Source organism: Cynocephalus volans, chromosome 7 (assembly GCF_027409185.1).
Source record: "Cynocephalus volans isolate mCynVol1 chromosome 7, mCynVol1.pri, whole genome shotgun sequence".
Lineage (NCBI taxonomy): Eukaryota > Metazoa > Chordata > Mammalia > Dermoptera > Cynocephalidae > Cynocephalus > Cynocephalus volans.
The window spans coordinates 4170288-4192612 of record NC_084466.1 but is presented as its reverse complement, the minus strand read 5'-3'; the positions used below and the strand labels follow the sequence as shown (position 1 = coordinate 4192612).

At 48.7% G+C, this 22325-nt stretch overlaps 1 protein-coding gene across 2 annotated transcripts in view; it reads right to left on the bottom strand.

The window, feature by feature from the left end:
- Positions 1-20217, bottom strand: part of IRS2 (insulin receptor substrate 2) — a 29535-nt gene extending 9318 nt beyond the window's left edge. Inside the window, exons 1-2 of one of the 2 annotated variants that reach the window (XM_063101682.1) lie at positions 15674-20215; positions 4144-4373 (exon numbers count right to left, since the gene is read on the bottom strand). In XM_063101682.1, the coding sequence (XP_062957752.1) occupies positions 4162-4373; positions 15674-19700 (4239 nt within the window). In that variant the 5' untranslated portion in view covers positions 19701-20215 and the 3' untranslated portion in view covers positions 4144-4161. Of the gene's footprint in view, positions 1-4143; positions 4374-15673 lie in introns of both variants that reach the window. The other variant, XM_063101683.1, reaches the window with a different exon arrangement.
- Positions 20218-22325: the final 2108 nt, after the last annotated feature.

Sequence of the window (22325 nt, the reverse complement as noted above, 5' to 3'; positions counted from 1 at the left end):
CAATCCTCCTACGGAGCACGCAAACATGGCAACCTTTTATTAAGGAAGACAATGAAAAGAAAGACAGGCGAATTTGTCAAAATAACACCATATATTTCCATCTGTACGTTACATCTGGAGACTAGTTGATACCCCTCTGAAAATTATCTGCAAGCTTACATACTTTGGAAATGTAATATTATATACTAAAAACCATGCTATCCTGTTTCAGACCCTACTGAAAATGAGGAAGCAAGTCATAAACTCATTTATGAAGCCACCACACTTTTGGAATTAATTTCCCTTACCTATGGCTCTTCCACTTGGTTTTTCATGCATAACATAAAAGTACTGAATAAATCTGATTATTGCTAAATACATCCTACACTAGAACTCTTGACTTCAGCAGAGGTAAAGAAAAGTTATACACATTAGACGTGCAATTCATAAATGGCCCAAATCTCTTTCTTGGGGCATTTGAGAACATGGATAGAAGCATGTGCTTCTGCCCTCATGAGAATATTTGGGCTGAGTGATATGGCTTACATTAAAACTGCAAATATCCCACAATGTAATCTTTTCTCAGATTTAACACATTTTTGGACATATGACTTTATACTAATGTAAAAATTATGTATTATATGTACACTAAAAAATTATTTATATTGTTTATATCTGAAGTTAGAGAACCTAATTATCAAATTTTTTCTATCAAATTAAGGGAATGTGGAATATAAAACATGTCCACCTCCAAAGAGCATGTTGTTATATATCATTTCAACGGAACCTTTCTTTCCTTCAAGTATTTAAATAACTCTGTAGGTAAAGTCTCTCTCAGTCTTTAACATCTATATAATGTGGGGTTTGAACTTCATCTCTTCAGGAAAAGAATACATCTAACTTAAAACCCCTTATGCAAATGAGCATCTAGACTTTACCCGTAAGACCAGCTAAGTCAACTCAAGGTTGAGGGGTCAAACCCTACTCAGCAACTGAAGTGCAGGCTCTCTTGGCCCCAGGCACAGTGGGAGTTTTCATACACACACCCCCCATCAGCGCTCTCAAAAACATGCTGCTGTTCCCTGGGAGCTTACAAATGACTCAGTGCAACCACCCCTACGCCTTGAAACCACATGCCATTCCCATGGCTCAGCATGCTGTAGGTGTGGAAGGCCAGTGGCACCAGGGCAGGATCCCAGGGCTGGTGTCCAGTAACCACCACTCGCCAGCTCTGGAATCTGCTCAGCTATGGCTGTGAGTCTGCTCCCTCTTAGGAAAATGGAAACATTCTCTCTTCTGCCCTAAATTCCCCAGTGGGGTCACAGTGAAACTATCAATGAGATGTTATGTACAAATGCTATAAATAGTGACTACGAACACAATATATATGTACATATATATTCACTCATGCTGCCAGCATGACGTGCATTTTGTGGTTGGATTCCCTTTGCTTTTTTGTATACCTTCAAATAATGTATACATGTAGCCACATGTCGTGTTTTGAACTACAAAGGCTTCCGCAGGCCAAGCACCTATGAGCTCCTCCCACCTGCTTTTCTGGCTGAGGTGTGGGGCCACAGCACCGGCATCTCTTAGCACATCTGCCACCCCAGCTTCCTTCTTGTTCAAATCATGTCCATGAATGGACCACGAATAACTGCAACTTGGGCAGCAAATACACAACTGATGAATGCACAAAAACAATGGAAAATAGCTCCTAGAATCAGATGAATAAACTTGCTTTAATTGGATGGAGCGGAACAGAAGTAGAATTGTTTTTCTGGGGGTAACTCTAGGCCACTTAAAGCTAACAGTTCTCAAAGGCTGCAAACAGCGCCTTTGCCTAGCTGCTTTCTGCATGCTCTGCGGACAGGACAAAACACTGGGCAAGGGCTACCTGTGGCCACCAAGCCACCACTGCCCCAGCAGAGAACACAGATGCCTCCCCAGGCCACCATGCCCAGCCCATACCACACAGCATCAGCAGCTAGACTCCGACTTGAGCCATGGGGGCGCAACTTCACATGACCACTGGGCATTCAAAGTGCATAGGCATATCAAGCTATCACAGGTAATCTTTCAGCCAAAATGCTAAAATGTTTATAATGTGATCCAAAGCCGTAAGTCTAAGCAGAGCAAACTTTCTGAAGAATAACTTCTGTAGCCTCAGCAGAACCTAAAATGGCAAAGATCGTGCAGACATTTTCAAATGCTCTTGGGCTGGGCTCACACACCAGGGGATCCAGACCCCAGGATGACTGAGTCACCTGGTCTTGGGATTTTTCAAGGCTCTTCAGAAGATCTGGACGAGCAGGCAGGCTGGAAACCGTGAACCCAAACCCCTCCTGGAGGGTCCAGCAGGGTGCAGTGACTTGCCCAAGGCCACCAGCTGTTAGACTTGGAGCAAGGATGAGCCTCCTGACCACCCTGAGAACATAGGTGGCATCCCAAACACAGCTTTCACCCTGCCCTTTTTCCCAGCGAGAAGGAAGCAGCATGAGAGAACAAAATACCCAACAACATAATGATACAGTTTCCCAAACTGCTGAAGGTTCGGAAAGGGGAAGAATCATTAATTAATTACTAAGAAAACACTTCCTACTTTAAAAGAAATTTGGACTGTGAGTGATCACTTATAGGGTCACTTTTCCACCTTCTGTTAAGACAGAACGTCTTTGAAACATAAAGAATAGTAAGTTTCCTGTAAATTTGCTACTATCATTTTAGCTTCTAAATTAGCTGAATAATGAAATCAGTGTGCTTTAGAAGGCTGCATTTAGCAGCCCTGCCAGTAAAGCAGAATGGACTGGGAGCCCTGCCTCAGGAAGCAGGACTGTTTTTTAAATGAAGACGTTATGTCCCTACAAGATACAGGACCAGGCAGCTGCAGGCCAACCAGGAACACCTGCTCTCTGAAGACTCAGAAAACCGTCCCCAACACCAGGAGTCAGGCCACATGGCTAGGCTGACACACTGCCTAATACCTCCAGGCCTCAGAATTTTCATTAAAAGAAATAAAGACAGAAAAACCTACCCTACCAGGAGGTTATGAGGACTGAACACCCTTTTTAAACGTTTTATAAAGTATAAGGTGCCCTCCAAATATAAGTTTTTATAATAAAGCAGGTCATTCCATGACCCAACACTTGTGCTTTTATTTTGTTCTTTACCTCGTAAAAATTTCCCACTACTTTCCCCAACCCCCATGACATCTCCGTGTCTTCATTCTGCTAGAAAACCTTCAGGTCTTTTCAAATTTTATAGAATGTTTTTGAGAAAGAAATTTAAGAGTTTTTGTAGATACCACCCAGGGCTACCACAAACATTATGACAGAGTAGGTGGCTGTAGTGTAAAAGTTTCAAAATGCTCCACATACTGTTTCAAAGAGACTATATATATATATATATGTATGTATGTATGTATTTTTTTACATTGTTAAATGTGAACTGAAGTCTTTAGGATAGCTGACAAGGCCCAACCCGTCCTGGCCCCTTATTACCTCTTTTATCACCTGCTACTCTCTCCCTTGATCCTGCTGTGCCAGCCACACTGGTCTCCTTCTTCTGAAACATACCTGGCAGCCTCCTGCCCCAGAGCCTTTGCACTGCTCCTCGCCCCCTTGCCTGCATGGCTCCTCCCCTGAGTACATGCAAGACTTGCTTCCACACCACCTTCACAGTGCTTGGCTCAAATGTCACCATCTCCCTCTCCGCCTGCCTTGCTTTAGATTCTAGAGTACTTATTCCCACCTACAACACTTCATGTTCTAACACACTTCAAAATCGAGTTTGCTTCCTAGGTTTCAGAGGTGGGACAGTCTACTGGAGACTCTCTACCTCTCATTTTCCTTTTTAGCTTGAAAACCAAATCTATTTCTTTCTCGCCTGTACTTTAATATTGTCCAAATGGATGAGCTATTTTTTAAAGTATTCCACATGGAACAACTGTCATCTTTGTCATAAAAAAAAGTTAAAATTAAACGATTTGGCTAGATTTAAAAACTAAAGGATGATCTAACCTTCTCTGCCACTGTCCTTCCTGCTCACTAACTTTCTATGCTTCCCAAGCAGCCCGTCAGTGAAGTTCCTGTTGTTTTTTTTGTTTTTGTTTTTCTGGGAAGAACAGTGAAAGGCGGTAAAAGGTGAGAACGACAGGAAACTCACCTGGAGCCGACTCCCACATCAGCCTGATGGGTTGGTAACACAGAGCTGCCCAGCCAAGTGGGGTTTCCCTCCTCCAACTGCATTGGCCACCACAGCGGAAGGCAGGGGGTCCAGCAGCAGGGGGTTCTCGGCGCAGGGAGCGGCGCTGTGCGCGCTGGGGGCTGCTGGCGGCAAGGAAGCCTCCTTTGCACATGAAGGGAAGGGGGCTTTCCTAGACAGGTCGTGCATGTCTGCAAAAAGGATGGGATAAACGCTTTTAAGAAAGGCTTCGGATCTACCCACACATAGCATTGTGGCTCCAGGTGCATCTTTAGAAAACACAACCCTATTTGGACAATGACTAGAACAATGACAATTTTTAAAGCAATTTTGAAGCATAAAATGAAAAAAAAAAAAAAAAAACTATGACTACATGAAATAGTTGTAGATAATTTATGAAAAGATATTAATTAAAACCTAACTAAAACCGGACTGCTCACGTTTCTCTGGAAGGGCAGAGTTGGATGCAGGCAGCAGTGCTAAACACCTTTTACACGGGAGGACTGAGCATCCGCATGTGGGACTCCAGGGCAGAGGGGAAGGAATGGAAGGAAGGGATGAGTCCAAAGGAAGAACTACTTTCCCACTAACTAAGGAGGGAGTATCTTTGTCAAGCAATAGTTGAGCGTAAGCAGAGACTTCAGAAGGAGTAGAGAAAGGAGAGCAAACACCTAACAGGGACGTTTGTGAACTATTACACTTTGCAACGAAGGCTGGGCACAGAGAGAAACACCAGGACAGCTGGGAGGCAAGGCCACCCAGAGCTCAGAGTAAGCTGCCATCTAGAATTGGGTTTTTAGGGTAGCAGCAAAAGCAAACCTGTGAACTTGCAGAGAAAAAACTTGCTCGAACACCACCTCACCTGATGCACCGCAGGTGTATGGGTGGGGAGGAGTGAAACATTGGAGTGTTTCCATCAGAAGTTTCCAGCAGGGACTCCCTTTCTCTGTCAAGTGTGCCTGAAGGTGGACACCTACTAAAGGGTCAGGGTGGCTGCCCACGTGACTCCAAAGGCTCCTAAGGACAGAGACTTGCTTCATGCTTCTTCTGCATCTCCCAAAACATCTATTCCTGTGCTGGCACATCAAACTCTCAGTAACGGATTGGCTGACGACGTCAACTGGGTTCCGCCTTGAGGAGATGGCTGGAGACCCAGTGCGTCGTGAGCACTCCAGCTGACCGGATGAACTCGAGAGCCGGCCACGAACGCTCATCAGCCCGGGTTATTCTAGCAACGTAACTAAGCGCTCATGCCGGGAACACTTGGATATCTTATTACAGTGATTATTGCACTTGGAACTAAGACCACAAATAAACCAGCAGTACTGATAAACTAAATTGCAAAGAATAGTATTAAGGAAAACTGAATGAAGATGAGAGGTTCTACCACATCTTCTAAATTTTAATATGACACTAAATACCAAAATGTTATTATATTTGGAAGCTATATAACCTTTAAAAGAAAGTTACCACTTAAAAACCATGTCAAAATACATAAAATTTCAAGAATGTTTGCAAATTCATTAATGTTTACATTTATAAAGGTTTTGTAGCAGCCTTTTCATATTTAGTATTTCCACATGGTTCATTACTAAAGTCTTATTTATTCATTCATATTTTTGCTTTCTCAACCAGCTAAATTACAGTTAGTTTTTTGAAACTGAGTGCATCTAAAACAAATGTACACTCCCGGATTTATAATACTCTAAAGGAGAAAAAAGGATTTTGTAGTTTTGCAACTTACACATTTTGCTAAAGTGTACCTAAATATATTTTCAATTGACCTGTATATTTATTAGACATCTAGTTAACCACCTTATGAAAGTTCTTTGTAGAAGTTTCACCAAACCCGTTTGACAAATAATAACTGGAAGAGTGTATGCATAGCTTATGGATTTGTTTTCCATCTCAGTTGCATATGTAAGTGTTATTTTAGGTCACTTTTATGCGGAGAGACAATAAAATATGGATACCTACTATCATAAGAGAATAAAACAGAAGCAAATAACTTTAGTAATTTATTATTTTTTAAAAATTCATCCAAGGTATGGTGTAAGAAACTGACCACTAGATAGATTCTCCTTTTCCAGGAGTTTCTGCAGGGAAGTGCAGGAACTCTGCAAAGTCCTCAGGACACAAGGTTCCTCGCCGCTCCATTTCTGACCTCTTCAAACACAAGCAAGCTGCTCAGCACACTCTAGTTCACGCCTTGTTTAATCCTGCTTATTGTCCAGAGTTTCTCAAGTATTATTTGCATGCTTTTTAAATTTAGTAAAGACATCCTGGCCTATTTCCAGAACTTCTCTCCCTGCTTCACCATTCCCCATATTTATCCTTCCATTGGGACATACGGAGTCCTGAGCAAAGAATGGAGAGCAGAGACCCTCCCCACATGGAGCGGGCCAGGCAGGGCAGTGGTTGGGGTGGCCCAGCTCAGATGAGGGGATCGGGGTGGCCTCACCACAGACCTGGGAATTCACAGATTCAGATGGCACTGACTTCAGTCCCTATTTTGGGTGGCTTCACAGCCCTGGGTGGTACAGGTGGAAGGTCCTCTGCAGAAGGCAGAAGGTCACAGAAGGATCAACATCTCGCTCAGGAGAGACCTCTGCATCTGCACACAGCACATCAGAATCTTCACTCCCGTGAGATTTTCTGACGAACTGGATAAGTGCTGGACAAGCCCATCACTGCAAATCAGGGTATTCTGAGCCTGATGTTCTTTTTAACCTCAAGAAGCTGCATCCCTCCATTAGCCTCCGATAGCGAAACATTTCCCGGTCCTGTCTGTCCTGCGAGGCAGGCTCCGATCACCAGTCCTTGTCGGTGGTGACGCCTGGACGATCACCGTGCACGCCCCTCAGGGTGGCTGCTCGGATGCTGGAGCTGCCATCTGCTCGGAAGGAAGTACTCCCTTCTCGGATGTCGAGGAGACTGACAGCCAATGTAAACAAAACGCGGAGTCGCCCACGAGAGCACAAGGCCATGTGTGTGCCTATTACATTTTGAAAACTATGAGCATCTAATGAATTTAAATGTGTTTGCTTAAATATTCCTCTATGCCTTTGAAAGTGAGGTTATAGTCACGTCATTAGAAAGGTGTCAGGTTCTGTCAAATTAAACTCATATAAAAATCCAGTTAAATGATTTTTTTTCTCAGAATAAAAAAAAAAAAAAAAAAAAAAAAAGGACCTTAAAAGACGGAAAAGGCACTGGTGAAATACTCAATTGCCCAGAAGATAGCCACCTAGCAACAACAGATTAGTGACTTACTGGTCCTCAGGCAAATTCTAAATTGGTTAGTTTCCAAATAAACTCATCATTAAGTAGGTTAATGACTCATTTCTTAGGAAACTCTTAATGGACTTATGCATAATGGGGAGTATATGATATTTTGCTTCTAGAACAAATTCATTGTAAAGACACTTGGAACAAGAGACTGAAAACACCAACTGCCTCATTAATCACTGGGTTAGCGACCCAGGTGGAACCTTCCTACAAGGAGCAAGGCCTTGTATTTTGCCAGACAATGTAGGCCTTTAGAGGTGAATTATCCCATGATATAATTTTTTCATTTTTTTAACAGCTAAGTACGTAATCTTGAATATCTGCCCAATCTTCACTGTTCTGCGTCTGCAGCAGACACCACCGCCGTGACTGTGAATGGCCCTGCTTCCCTGATTTCAACACGCTTCTTTACTTAGGTGCCTCTGATTCTCTATCACTGCTTCCAGGGTACCTTTCAGTCTAGTATGAAGCAAGTCACTGAAAAGTTCCAAATAAAAATCTAATCTACGAATACTAAATTGTTCTAGAGGGAACAGGCTGTGGGCTGGGAGAAAGTTATTCATCAGTTTACAAAAGACACAACGGAAACACGTCATCATTTGTATCACATTGTCCTGTTCTTTTTTGATAATATTTACAAACAATTCTACCACTAATTAAATCAGTGACCTTGACTAAGACGACCCGCCTCCCTTGGCCTTTGTTTTCACGACCTTAACGTCACATTATATCAATGGTTCCCAACTCTTTACCCTAAAAATCCCCTTGTATTTTAATATAATTTAATTTTATTTTCTGATTGTCACCACACTGAGTTGAAAGAGTTCTAATATATTTGATGGTGGTGTGGGGAGGTATCTTATCAAGCCCAATATACAGTTCGCTTTACTAAAACATGTTTTAAAACACCTGGCAGATCTCTTCCTGGCTAGAGGTCCAGGAAGCCAGGCTGGAACGCCCAGAACAGATGACCACCAGACCTTGACTGGCAACTCTAAAAGTCACTGACAACATGACAGCTTTGAAAGTAATATCAAATCCTATGCTTTTCAAACTGAATGGTATAAAAACTGGTTAAATTAAAAAAAAAAAAATAGCGGGATTTCCTACAATGTCATCTGCTTTCTTAACTTTCCCCATTTTACTCTAAACTGATAATGTGTGCAAGAAAAAAGAGGAAAATTAGGTAACTATCACCCAAGTGAGATAAAAAACAACATATTAACTCGAAAGCTGCCTAAGGCAGGGTCTACAGAGAAATCCTAACACAACTATTTTCCATGAGCTTCCCAAGCAGACAAGATGACGTAAAGAAAACAGAACTGGGCTAGGGATGGGCGGACCCCACGCTCCTCCTCCCTTTGGCTCAGTGAACTTGGGCAGGTCACTGGCCTCTCTCTGCTGCAGGTTCTTTATTCCAAACAATGGGGATCGAGGTGGCTCTGCCTATGTCATAGGATTTTTTGGAGTATTACAGGATATTATATGCATGAAAATGTCTTCGCACTATAAAAAGAAGAAAAACATCTTTTGAATTTCACACAACTCTTTTGACCCAAGGGCACAGGGGCATGCAATTACCTTTCAGTACTGATCAGAACAACGGTCACATTCTCATTATATCCAACTTCAATTGCACTCTTTCTTTTCTTTTCTTTTTTTTTTTTTTTTTTGTGACCGGTAAGGGAATCATAACCCTTGGCATGGTGTCGCCCGCACCGCGCTCAGCCAGTGAGCGCACCGGCCATGCCTATATAGGATCCGAACCCGCGGCCTTGGCACTCCCAGCGCCGCACTCTCCCGAGTGAGCCACGGGTTCGGCCTGCACTCTTTCAAAATCATTAATTGTCCACTAAGTTTCAGGATTGTTGGTGACACTCATAAGAGTACTTCAAAAAGTTTATGGCAAGACTCATATTACCTTTCAATTCTATTTTTCCATGAACTTTTGGAAGTATCCTTACATCAGATGGACGGTTTTAAGCCCATAGTGGAAGTATTATGCCATATCATAAATATTAAAGATTATGCATTAATACTATGGAAAAGCATGAGTCATTCTTAATGTAAACATATGGATCTTAAGATAAATACCAAAATCACAGAATAAACTATATCATAATACCTATTTTTATGCATCGAAAAAAAATCCAAATTTAATAGTACACCATAATAGTTCACTCAGATATTTTTACCAATTCCATATGAATAGATTAAAGTAACAGTAAGATTATAATTATGCTTAAGATTATAAGCTTTTAACATGATTAGAAAAAAAAATTCACATTTTAGTTTTAATTAAAAAAAAAAAATCCACATCAAGCCTCCTGGAGCATGATTGGGAATTATGGAACTACACAAACACACACACACACACACACACACACACACACACACACACACAAATATAAGCCATAAAATTTATTTCTGGAAAACCTGATTCTCTTTAAAATAAATATTAAGAGACCCAGTACTTATTTACATAGTACAATGCATGTGATCATTTAAAGGATACTGTGGATCAAAATATCTGACTAAATATTCCAAATTTCAGTAAAAGCACAACAAGTGAGGAATATTTTAAAAATCTTGTTTGTGTGCATAAATACATACGGCATAAGAAAACTGGAAAGGTTTAAAGACTCATTACTTAAGTTTTACAGTGTCTTTGGACATGTAAAAGTGACTATGCAAATTTAGAGTTTTTCCAGTTTTTAGAAAAGAAATCAGAAGTACTAAATTGACTATTTTATCATTTGTAAACATGCAACCGGTACGTTTTAACTCAATTATATTTCAACATTCTAATGTAATAGAGTCAATTAAGCAATACGACTACCAAGCACAGAAGTACCTTGCATTATCTGCGCCACAGAGCAAAATGGTGGTATACAATGTATATATTCCAACTCTCCATTCAAACTCTCCACCATGCATTTTATTTTAGTGCACAGTTCACGTCTCTGTAGCTATCTTGAAAGAAATTGAATAATCAGTAGCAATCAATAACCTCAGCATTTCCTCCGCCTTGAATGAACTTTTACCAGTTCTCTTCAGAAAGAAAATCTACCACTGAACTGTCTAAAATAATCTACTTTACAGGATTTAAAGCAACCACTATAATCTTGAAGAACACACTCAAACCAAATAAAATTAACATAGAATATCTCCATCTAAATTTGCATAGTATATTTTTTACAAAACCCACAACCTGATAAATAACACAATGTTTATAACTGATAATTTTAGATGTTCAGAAAATGTTATTCTCATCTTTTTTATTAAAATGCCAATATTAAAACGCCTTGCCCATGTTATACAGAATACACATTCTGCTCCTGTGATTACCAGAGAAATTCTACAGAGAATGCACCACTATGACAGTTGCCAACGTGAAAACCTGGCTTAGCGGTGGGGCGCACACAGTTCTGCATTTCTGAGTGTTTTGCCCACTTCACTTGGCAATGCAGATAAAAGAGTAAAGTTACATTTTCCCTTAAGTTTCTAAGGTGAAACGGGAACATTTGATTCTGCACTACCACCTCCCCCCCACCCCCAAAAAACCCCTTTCCACTTGCCAAATCTGATACCAAAAGTTAACCAGCTCTTAGAACTATGCTTCTAAAGAAAATGCATTAGTGGGAATTTTAACAGAACACCCATTATACCCAAGCTGTTACTAAAACGTTTGCAAGTTCTTCTCTTCAGAAAAAAGAGCTTAATGTTAATTCTAATACTTAAAAAGAAAATAAAACATTATATTAAAATTCCTGTTCTGGGGGTGAAAGAATAAAAGGATCAAACATTTTCCTACCCTGTTTGACAACCAAACAGCACAGTACTACAAAATCAAAACTCCAGGAGTGACCACCCTAGTTAAATCAACCCTAAAGAATGAAGCCCCAAACTGAACAGTGGGTAATTAAACCACTGAAAATTTAAGGGTTCTGTTTTTCATCTTGTCAACGTCTTTTAATGCATAAACAAATCATAAAAGGTAATCAAAAGTGTGGTCTTAATACAGTTTCAGGATTAGGATGCTGCTTTCCTTAATCATTATTTTACTATGTAATTTAAAGCATCACTTTGTTACGATTGATAATTTATCCATGAACAAATCTCAAGTCAAATAAAGAGGGGAGAAACAGTGCCTCTCAGAGACGGGAGTGCAGCTATCAATCAACAGGAAAGGCAAATGTTCTTCAAAAGGTGTTGGCTCCGTTTTCAGACTCCTCTGAGTTTTCCTTTATTTAGGAGTACCCATTTACAAACGCGTCTTTCCTGGATACACTCACAGTTTCTATGTTGTAAGTGTCACAGAATTATCGGATTTATTAGCACCTTCCTTTAGAAGAGCTTAAAACACTCCTGATGTTTATGATCCCATTTACCTCCCAGTGGCCTGTGGCACGGAAAGGAGAGGATTATAATCACCCCCATTTCACAGTCAGAGAAAGTGAGAAGGAGGAATTAAGTGGCTTGCCTTAGTCACAGAACTCAGGAAGATCAACAACTAGAAACCTGGTTTCCTGATTCCTGGTTTAGTGTTCCACATACTACGCTTCCTTCTATGAAGTACTATTTTTGTAAAGGTTTCTCTTTCAATAAAGGAAATAGAACTAGTCATGTGACTTTCATTCACGAAAGCCTGCGTGTGTTTTCATTAGCACCTCAGTTGTCTGTTCTTGAGAATAGGGTAGGAGCAGTGAACCATATTACCTTACAACGACAAGAACTAGCCCACTAAAGCAGAACAGCATGCACATCTGCAGAAATAAAGCTTGTGTGCAACTGTCCTGCGATCTCACTGGATTTCTAAAACTATGCAAATTCTCTGCTTTAAAACTTCAAAAGGCAAAACTTTCAAACACAAATCATGATTTTATTGTTTCTTTGGAAACATTTCTCTTATCTCATAATTCTTTTACCATAGGATATGAGTTGATAATCCTTTTATCAACCAAAATTTAACTACGGATGCTTTCAGTGGTAATTGTAATCTAATCTGTTTTATACATACACATAAACCAATTTTAGAATAAAAACCCCACTAAAGAGGAACACTAAAATGGCAGATTTTATGGTATACACCAGTCTATAGTCCTAACACAAAAATATATAAAGTTAATTGTAAAAAAGCAGTTCTAAAGCATAATACATTCAGTAACATATTTCCCGTTTCCAAACAACAACAAAACCCTAACACGCACACACAAAACACATGACAAGTAACCTTTTATTGCCCCCAAATAAGATGCACAGTTTAGAGTTTGTTCTGGGGGGTATATATACCTAGGGTGTACTTTTTAATTGGTTCTTGCGTTTAAACCCCACCCTCATTCCCAGTTCTGCTGTAAACAACTACCAAACATTGCTGGAACTTTACCTCTCTGTTACCACTTATGCAAATACTAAACACTTTCCAAGTAACCCAAAATTATTCTGCTTCAGCGTCACTAATGAGGTTTTCCCATGCGGAACACGAGGAGCTCCGTGCAGAAACACGGGTGACTTTGCAGAGCCAGGGCAGTGCAGGCAGTGGCCCAGGAAGTGCTTTTCCAAGTTCATCTTCAAAGACATGCTTTGCGAGTCTGACTTCTATTAATCACTCTCTTAAAGGACACTTATCTACCGTGAACTTTTTATTTATGAGCATTACAAATAAACTTCTACTTGCATGTGGGAGTTAAATAAAAATGGATGTTCTTTCCAAGTTTCTAAATGTTCCCTTTCTGGCTCAACAGACCACAACTTCCGTGCAACATTAACTAAAATGTCACTCATCCTCCCTACTCTGCTGTTCTCTGTGTTCAAGTTAGTTTACTGGCAATCCAATTCAGCACATTTCTTTTTTAAAAATGTGGTTTTGGCACAATGGACCAATTTTAGTTACCTATTTTGCTTTAAAATAGACCCTTTCCTTCTTAGAAGGGTGTTTACCATAATACCCACACAGACTGGAAAAACAGCAACCAAAATGATCTCTCATCTTTGTTCAGCAACCATGGAACACAGAAACTGCTGTGTGGATTTCAGAATCATGAATCCTGTAGGCTAAAAGGAATTTTACACAGGTTCTGCCAAAAGGAATTTCAAGAGAAATCTTAAAGCAAGGAAAATCAGGTCTCTAAATTTATCTCTTGCAAGTTCAAAATTTTCACTAGTCTGAAAAAGGCATTGTCTCGTATATGAATCCCAGTTCTGAATGTATCTACTTTATCAACTTTTATCAGAAAGGACTTGAGTCCCTTCAGACCCACAGACGCAAACCCCTGCTACCTCAAGAACCTCCTCTGGGGGCCCCACCTCAACACAGTCCAGGTTTGCACTGACTACTGCATCAAAAGCAGGTAAAGGTGTTATGTTCTCAGGCTGTTTTTCTGATCAGAATCAGATTTGGGCAAAATGTATTTCCTTTCCTGTTATTACGGTGTATGCTTACTTGGGCATACCACATAACTGTGAGCGTGTGTATTTTCCCCATTCAGTTACACTTATGCTACTGTGTTTACATGTTCTCTGCCTTAGATGGCAGCTAATCTTTCAACTCCCTGACACACTAGCAATTTTTCAGATGGACTTGTAGTTCATCTTTAACACAACTCCAAGCAAAGTGACCTGTAGCTGAGAGTCACCGTTTATAGAACGAACACACTCTGACAACTTCCAAGTGATTATACAGATGGTGAGGCACCATACTCCTGAAGATTCTCTGTGACTTTTCATCTTCTAGTCTACAGTTTTAACAAAAAGGAAATAGCTTTTCTTCTATTATACCAGAATAACAGGGTATTCACCCTACAGCTATAATTTTAACTCTGATGGACCAACAGTTTCAAGTATTCTATATACTGGTTTTAGACAGCATTAAACTGGTCTGTTTACTTTAATAACAAAAGGTGTAGGAATCCCCAAACAACCTTGATCATCACCTGAGACCCTTGCAGACTGTTTATCTTAAGCAAGCATCTAGCATAGTATGCAAATAACACAATTTGCTACTATATGTTCTGTGGTTCCCACAAAGCCTCTCTACTACTAGGAACGGCTACAAAATTAAAAACTCTCTTGAACATTCAACGCCCCCTCCCCCACCCCCACCCCCACCATTTAAAGTTTGCAGCAGCCAGAATGCGGGCCAGTCCCCTCTCTCCTCGCGGGTATTTGCTGACAGCGTGAGGAATAGTGCTGGGCACCCTCACATCCAATTGTCCCTGAAAAGACCTGCGTTTCCGCCCTTGACTTGTTTTCTCTACAGCACTGATTCTAAATCCTGGAGACACATTAAAATCACCTGGGCAACTGAAAAACGCTGGTCTCTGCCCATCTGATGTTTTACTGTAATGTGCCTGGGCTGAGGCCCAATAGGTGATTTTACAAACCTCTCCAGGTGAGACTCACCTGGGACAGGGTCCTCAGAATATGGTCCCCCAACCACCAGCATCAGCATAACATGGGGACTTCTTAGAAATGCGCCTTGTGGGCTACTCCCAGCCTCCTGCACTAGAAACAGCCCAGGCAGCCATGCCTTGCCAACCCTCCAGGGGGCTTGCAGGCATGCTCACCTGGAGAACTACTGTTGGCCGGCTGTCTAAGCAGCACTACTACCTTTTTGTCCCTGTAAGAGGAAAATGATGGCACTGATGGAAAAGCTCCTACAGTTTTTGTGTAAAACTGAAATGGTTAATGGTTCTGTTGGAAGACAGCAAAATGGACGCTCATTACTCAAAACACTTTCCCATCTCTTTTGATAAACCTTGAGTCTCAGCAAGAATAGCTGGGGTCCAGTTCCAGGAATACAGAAGGCCCTTCCTAGCAGGACTTCCCCAACTCTCCAGACCCAGAGGCCTGAGTTTCTCCGCCTGCCTCTTTGGTGTGGCGGGGCCAAGAGAACTTCCACAGTGTTAACACAGGGAGACAGGCTGTGGGACACAAGAAACGGGATGGGCCTAAAACAAAACCAAAGTCTCCCTCCTGTGTGGAAAGTGTCATATTCGACTCAAAGACTATCTGACTGTTCTTGGCAAGCTGTGGGGAAAGAGAAAGACATGGCAGCCCAAAGTAAACAGAACAGGAGGTGGAGCCAGTATTTTGGCATTTAGGTCACGGTACCAAAGAAGGGAAGAGGACTGCAACCCAGGGAGCCCACTCACCCGCTGCCTCATCCTTCCTTCCCACCAGCCTCCAAGCCACAGGGCCTCACCTTTCACGATGGTGGCCTCCTTCAGGTGATGGGACAAGAAATCAATGCTGGCGTAGGTGTTGGCAGAGGTCAGGGTGCCAGGGCCCACCCCGCCACACGCCCCGTTGGAGCTGCTGCTCCCCACAGCACTGATGACACCCCCGAGGCTAAGGGTCCGGCCCCAGGAGCTCTTATCTCCCGGTTGTGGATGCTGCTGCGGCTGCGGCGACGGCCCAGGCTCATCCCTCACGTCGATGGCAATGTAGTTGAGACCATTCTGGAAGCCGGCAGAGGTCTCTCTGCGCATCAGAGAACCACTGCCTCCAGGACAGCTCACCAAGCCCCCAGGCTGACCCGGGGGCCATGGCCGAGCCTGCGTTGGGAGTGAGGGCACCGGGAGCGATGGCTGCAATTGGCGGGGGGATGTGGGGGGCTCGTCACCTCCACCAAGTCCCCCACAGAGGACACCCCCACTGCTGCCCTCGCTGCTTTTCCTGAGAGAGACGTTTTCCACAGAAGCCGAGTTGTGTCGCTTAGGGTTGTGGGCGAAGGATGGGGACACGGGGGTGACAGTGGTGGTAGAAGAGAAGGTCTCCGAGCTGTGGCGGCGGCGGCCTCCCTGTGGGTCTGCACGGATGACCTTGGCCCCCCTGTGTGGGTCTGGGGGCTGGCCGGCCTGAAGGAAGGCCTCAACCCCCGACACCTGATCCATGAGGCTCAGCCTCTTCACGCCTGACGTCGGGCTGCTCACTCGGGCGCCTTCCAGCTTTGGGGGTGCCGCAATGGGTTGTGGCGGGGTGGCAGCCACGCCAAAGGCCATCTCGGTGTAGTCACCATTGTCCCCAGGCTCAGAGGACGACGAGGAGGCAACGCTGGGGCCCTGGGAGGTGGCAGAGGCTGACGCTGGAGTCAGGCGGTACAGCTCCCCTGGGGGCGGCGGGGCTGGGGGCTGCGGCTGCAAAGAGGACGAGGGCGAGGCGGAAGGACGCGGGGGCAGTGGCGGGCACGGGGAGGCGACCTCAGGGGAGAGGAGGGCATCCAAGGAGCCCACGGGGTCCCCACTCTGGGTGCCCGGCTTGGGTGACTTGGGGGAGCTGAAGTCGAGGTTCATATAGTCGGACAGTGGGGAGCGCTGCCGGCTGTCACTGCTCGTGCCTGGGGTGCCCGAGCCCAGGGATGAGGCTGGGCTACCGGCCGACAGCAGCGAGGACGACGAGGCGGCCGATGCGAGCAGCGGAGGGGCATGCGGTGACAGGCGGGCCCCTGCCTCGCTGAAGTCGATGTTGATGTACTCGCCAGGGCTCTTGGGCTCTGCGGGCAGAGGGTACTCGTGCATGCTGGGCAGGGTCTGCAGCCCCTCGAGGGACAGGCGCGTGGGCCGCACCGCCCGACAGCGCTGGGTCAGGAAGCCTTCTGGGCGGCCGCCACCACCACTGCCACTTGGCCTCACCGGTGAAGGCACCACTGGGTGATGAGGCTGGGTGTGGCTACCCCCGGCGGCCCCAAAGGCGCTGGCCGACTGGGTGGTCCCCGGGGGGGCCTGCGGCTCCAGCCTCTCCTCTTCCAGGATCCGCCCCACGGGGGAGCTCATGAGCACGTACTGGTCATTGTCCCCACTGCAGGAGTAGGGGGCCTTGTAAGAGCGGGGCAAAGAGCTGTAGCAGTAGCCAGGGACGCCTTTGAGCATATCCCCCGCACCGTGCAAGGCTGCTGAGAAGAAGTCAGGTGGGGTACCGGTGGTGCCCGCGTCACTGGGGGACATGTTGAGGTAGTCCCCGTTGGGAAGCAGCTTGCTGTCGGCATTCTCCATGGACAGCTTGGAGCCACACCACATGCGCATGTAGCCACTGTCCTCGGGGGAGCTCTCCGCCGGAGAGCTGGTCTTGTAGCCGCCCCCGTTCACTGGAAAGGTCCTGCCGGCTGCAGAGATGGGCGCGGGCACTGGCGCTCCTGTCGGGGGCAAGGCTGCGGCGGCAGCTCTGGGCTGCAGGATCTGCTTCGGGGCAGACACGCTGGTGGGGCTCATGGGCATGTAGTCGTCGCTCTTGCAGCTGCCGCTGCCACCACCCATGAGGGCCACACCAGGGGTCATGGGCATGTAGCCGTCATCAGTCCCCAGGTTACTGCTGGAGCTCCTGTGGGATCCAATCTCGATGTCCCCGTAGTCCTCTGGATAGGGGTGGTAGGTCACTTTGGGAGACGATGCGGGGCAGGTGGGGCAGAGGCGGCCTGAGCTGCCAGAGAAGGTGGCCCGCATCAGGGTATATTCATCCAGGGAGGCGGAGGAGGGCTGGGGGACTGGCCGCTGCCGGGCAGGTGTGGTCAGAGAGTAAGTCCTCTTCCTCAGCCCTCGGTCCAAGTCCTGGGCGCCGTCCCCTGAGACCCTGCGGTAGGGGCGGCCACAGTGGCTCAGGGGCCTGTCCATGGTCATGTACCCGTAGAGCTCGCCTCCGCTGCCGTCCCTGGCCGGGGGCGTCTCCGCGATGGACTCGGGCGTGTTGCTCCTGTGGCTGCAGAAGGCTCTCAGGTCGCCAGGGCTGGAGCCATACTCATCCAGGGACATGAAGCCAGGGTCGCTGGGGGAGCCCGAGGCGGAGGCGCTGCCGCTGGAGGGTCGTTGGCCTGGGGGGTGGTGCAGGGGGTGCGGCAGGTGAGGGTGCGGGCCTGGAGGGGGTGGGTAAGAGCCCGAGCCGTGCCCGCTGCTGGACGACAGGCTGCCGGGGCTGGTGGCGGCCGGGGGCGACTGCGCCACGGGCATGGACATGGAACGACTGTGTTGCAGGGCGCCCCCTGCTGGCGCCAGCGGCACTTTGCTCGCGCGGCCACCGCAGCCGCCGCTCAGGGTGTGCGAGCGGCTCAGGGGCGCGCGCACCGGCCCGGGGCTCAGGGGACTCCCGGCTACCGACACCGGCCTGCCGCCCGCCGCCCCTGCCCCGGCCGCCGCGCCACCGTCGCCCTCGCTGGCCGTGCGCACCCGGCACGAGCTGCACTTGGTGGCCGGAGGAGTGGCGGCCAGGCTGTCCGTGCGCGAGCGGCGCACCAGGCCCGTCTGGCTGGGAGGCAGGTTGACCAGGTGGTGGTGGCGGCGCGCGCCGGGGACACTGATGGGGTGCGTGGCCGACGACCCCGACGACTGGCTCTTACTGCGCGGCCGGAACTCGAAGAGCTCCTTGAGCGCCTTCATGGCCTCCAGGATGGTCTCGTGGATGTTCTGCGCCACCACCGAGTCGTCGGCCTGCATCCACAGCTCGCCGGGGCCCGTGACGGCCGAGCGGCCCACCTCGATGAAGAAGAAGCTGTCCGAGTGGCCGCAGCGGCGGATGTTCATGAGCTGCAGGGTCACCGACGGCTGCTCGCAGTTGAGCTTCACGAAGCCGATGGTGCGCGCCGACAGGCACAGGCGGTACACGCCGGTCAGGTTCTTGGTCTGGCCCAAGCCTTTGGGCTTCAGGTTCACCTGCCACACCTCACGGTAGGCGGCCGTGGCGGGCGCCACCAGCCCGTAGTTGTCATCGGCGCCGGCCGAGCCGCCCAGGGCGCCCGGCAGGGAGGCGCTGCAGGACGCGGCGCTGGCGGGGACGGCGGGGGGCGCGTCGCCGGGGCCCGCGCGGCCCTCGCTGACCAGGTCGGTGAGCGCGCGGTACCAGCCCTCCTGCTCCTGTTCGTTCTCGGCCGCCACGGCGAAGTACTCGTCCTTGGTGTAGAGGGCGATGAGGTACTTGTGCTTGGCGTCCGCGCGCTTGTTGATGTTGAGGCAGCAGTCGAGCGCGATCACCCGCTTCGGGGCGCCCGCCTTGCTCCGCCACTTCTTCTCGCTCTCGTAGTACTCGAGCCGCGGCGGCTGCGGCGCCGACCCCCCGCCCGCCGTCGCCTCGTCGCCGCCCGCGCCGGGCCCGCGCAGCACGAAGAAGCGCTTGTGGCCGTGCTTCTGTTTGCGCAGGTAGCCGCACTTGCGCACGCTGTGGTTGTTGTTGTTGTTGTTGTTGTTGAGGTTGGGGCCGTCGCCGCTCGCCGGCCCGGGGGGCCCCTGCAGCGGCGGGCTCGCCATCGCGGGCGCCTCAGGCCGCGCCGCCCGGGCCCGGCGTGGAGAGGGGCGCGGGCGGGGGGCGGAGGGGGCGCGGGCGGGGGCGGCTCCCTCCCACCCGCTCGCCCGGCTGCCCGCCCGATCACGCGTCCCTGGGGCCCGGGAGGTGGGGCAGGTCCCGGGAGGCCCGCGGGGGCCGGCACAGTTCGGTGGCGCAGCGCCCTGCGCGTTCCGGGGCTCCCGAGGATGCCCGGCGCCGGGCGGTGGCCGCCCCCCCCACACCCGGCTGCTGGCGGTCGCTGCCTCCCCGGGTTCTCCGGCGACGCCTGGGGACTCGCTGGCTGAGCCGAGAGTCGGGGTCCCCGAGTCGCAGGGCCGAGCCTACGGCGCGCGCGGCCGCACGGGTGCCGCCGCCGCCGAGCAGCGCTCCGGGGAGCCGGGGCTCGCCCGGGCACTCGGGGTCCGCGCCGCCGCCGGGACTGTTGCTGCTGCTGCTGCTGCCGCCAACCGCGACCCGGGCTCGTCGCGGTCCCCGCCGCACAGTGAGTAACACATCGCGCACCGAGTGACTGAACTAAGAAGAGCAAAACAACATGTGACTCGGCGTTACGCAGGCACACACGGCGCGGCCGCCCCGCCCCGCCGCTCCGGATTGGCGCCGCGGCCCTCGACTGACGGCAGGCGCGGCCAATAGGTGCGGGGCTCGCGGGGGGCGGGCCGCGCGCCCCCGTCCCGCCCCCCTTTCTCCCCGGGCCGCGTTTCCCGCCGTCCCCTCCCCCTCCCGCGAGGCCCCGGCCCAGGCGGCGTGGGGACCCGGTCGGGCCTCATTAATCAGAGGCTCGTTGTGGATGCCGGCGCAGGGGATGCCACCCAGGGCGGGAAAAGGGGCGCGGAGGAGGGGCGGGGGCGGGCCGCGGAGCGGAGGGCCCTTCCTCCCGCCTTCGACTCAATTACTCGGGCTCCGGGCTTCCGCCGGGGAGGGCGCGCGGGGAGGGGACGCGGCGGGGGCGGGGCCCGGCGGAGGTCGGGGCTGGGGCCGGGGCGCAGGAGGGGCCGCCGCGCCCCTCGCGGGCCCCACGCTGCCCCGGTCGCCCCCGCCCCCCTCGCGGTGGCTCGCCGGGGCCGTGGACTTGGCTGTTCTCTCGTCACCCCCCTTCTTCCCCGCGTGTCCCCGAGCGGATCCCGCGTCCGAGCTCGGGGTGGGCGCGCTCCCGCTCCCGCGGCGGCTTTGCGCCCTGGTGGTGGCCGGGGGCCCGGCCCGCGGGCTCGTTTCCGGGCATGACATTAGTCACCGGTGAGCTCGGGATCGGTCGCAGCCTCGTGCCCTTTCCTGGAAGGAGAGCCGCGGTGCAGGAGGGGGCGCGGGCGTGGCACCCGGGGTCCCACCCGCTCGGGGCGCCCTGCCCCCGCAGCCCGCGGTCGCAGGCTCTTTCCGGGGCGTCATCAGCGCCATTCACTTGTCAGGTCCTCGAGATGTGGAAATCGCGTCTGGGATGTAATAGGAGAAAGGGAAGGAGGACCAGCAGGCGTAGAAAAATGCCGTTTCCATAGCGCCGCGAACAGGGCGGGCCTCGGCGACAAAACAGCCCCCGAGCCGGGTCTCCGCGGCGGGGACCCTCCTGCCCACGACCGCCCTGTCCCCGCGCACAGCGGAGGTGGGCGTCTCCACACCTGCAGGCGCCGCGTCGGGCAGCGACGGCCAAAGCGAGGATGCCCTTGGGGAACTGCTTCGAATTTTTATATCTGCGTGGCTTTTGTGACTCTCAGAGTCGACGACAAATAAGCTCTCCTACAATCGCATGCACCGAATCACAAAGTGAGGGTTTTGGTGAGGGCGGGGAGTCCTTGAGTGCAGAGCGGCGCAGTCTCGGATCCTACAGCAACTGAAACAAAACAAACCCTGGGCTATTAAACAGAAAAGAAAAAGTGTGTCTTCATGAAATGATTTGCAACAATAGCTTATCTCCCTGTAGTCTGGGCTATTCTTCATTAAGTCCTCGAAGCTTGCCTTTGAATATCCTCTGCAATTTATTAAAAGTCTTTATTTTCAGTGTAATAAAATCTTAAGTCTAAGGAAAATAATCTTAAGGATTGTAATTTTTGAAAGGGCGAACTATATGTTAACATTTCTGTAAAATGTGACTTGAAGACTGTGATGGTTAATTTCGTGTGTAAGAGAGTCCAGACTAGTACAGAGATCTAGCGGTTTTGTTTTTAGCACGTATACAGTTATGATGACTCATGAGTAGCATAAATTTAGGAATAATCAGTGTGGCGAATATCATGAAATTTGCCTCGAAAAGGTATTTAAAGTTGATCTTCCATTTTTAAACCATACCTTTAAAAAATAATACCTCAAGGATGCCATTTTAGGGGTGTGCACCTGCGTGTGTGTGCATATGTGTGAATGTATGATTGTGTGGGTGTGTGTTGGGGACACTACCTTTATGGACATCGTGCTTTGATTTTTCTATGTTTTTTAGATCTTGTTGCTTTTTTTTTTTTTAATGTTAAATGTTGCCTAGCAATATGTCTACTCAGAGAGGAAACATGAAGAGATTCTTATCTTGGAGCTTTAAGAAAATGTGGCCGAATTTTACTGGCTCTGTGATCACTTACATCCCACTTTATGAGGGATGTAACTGGGCC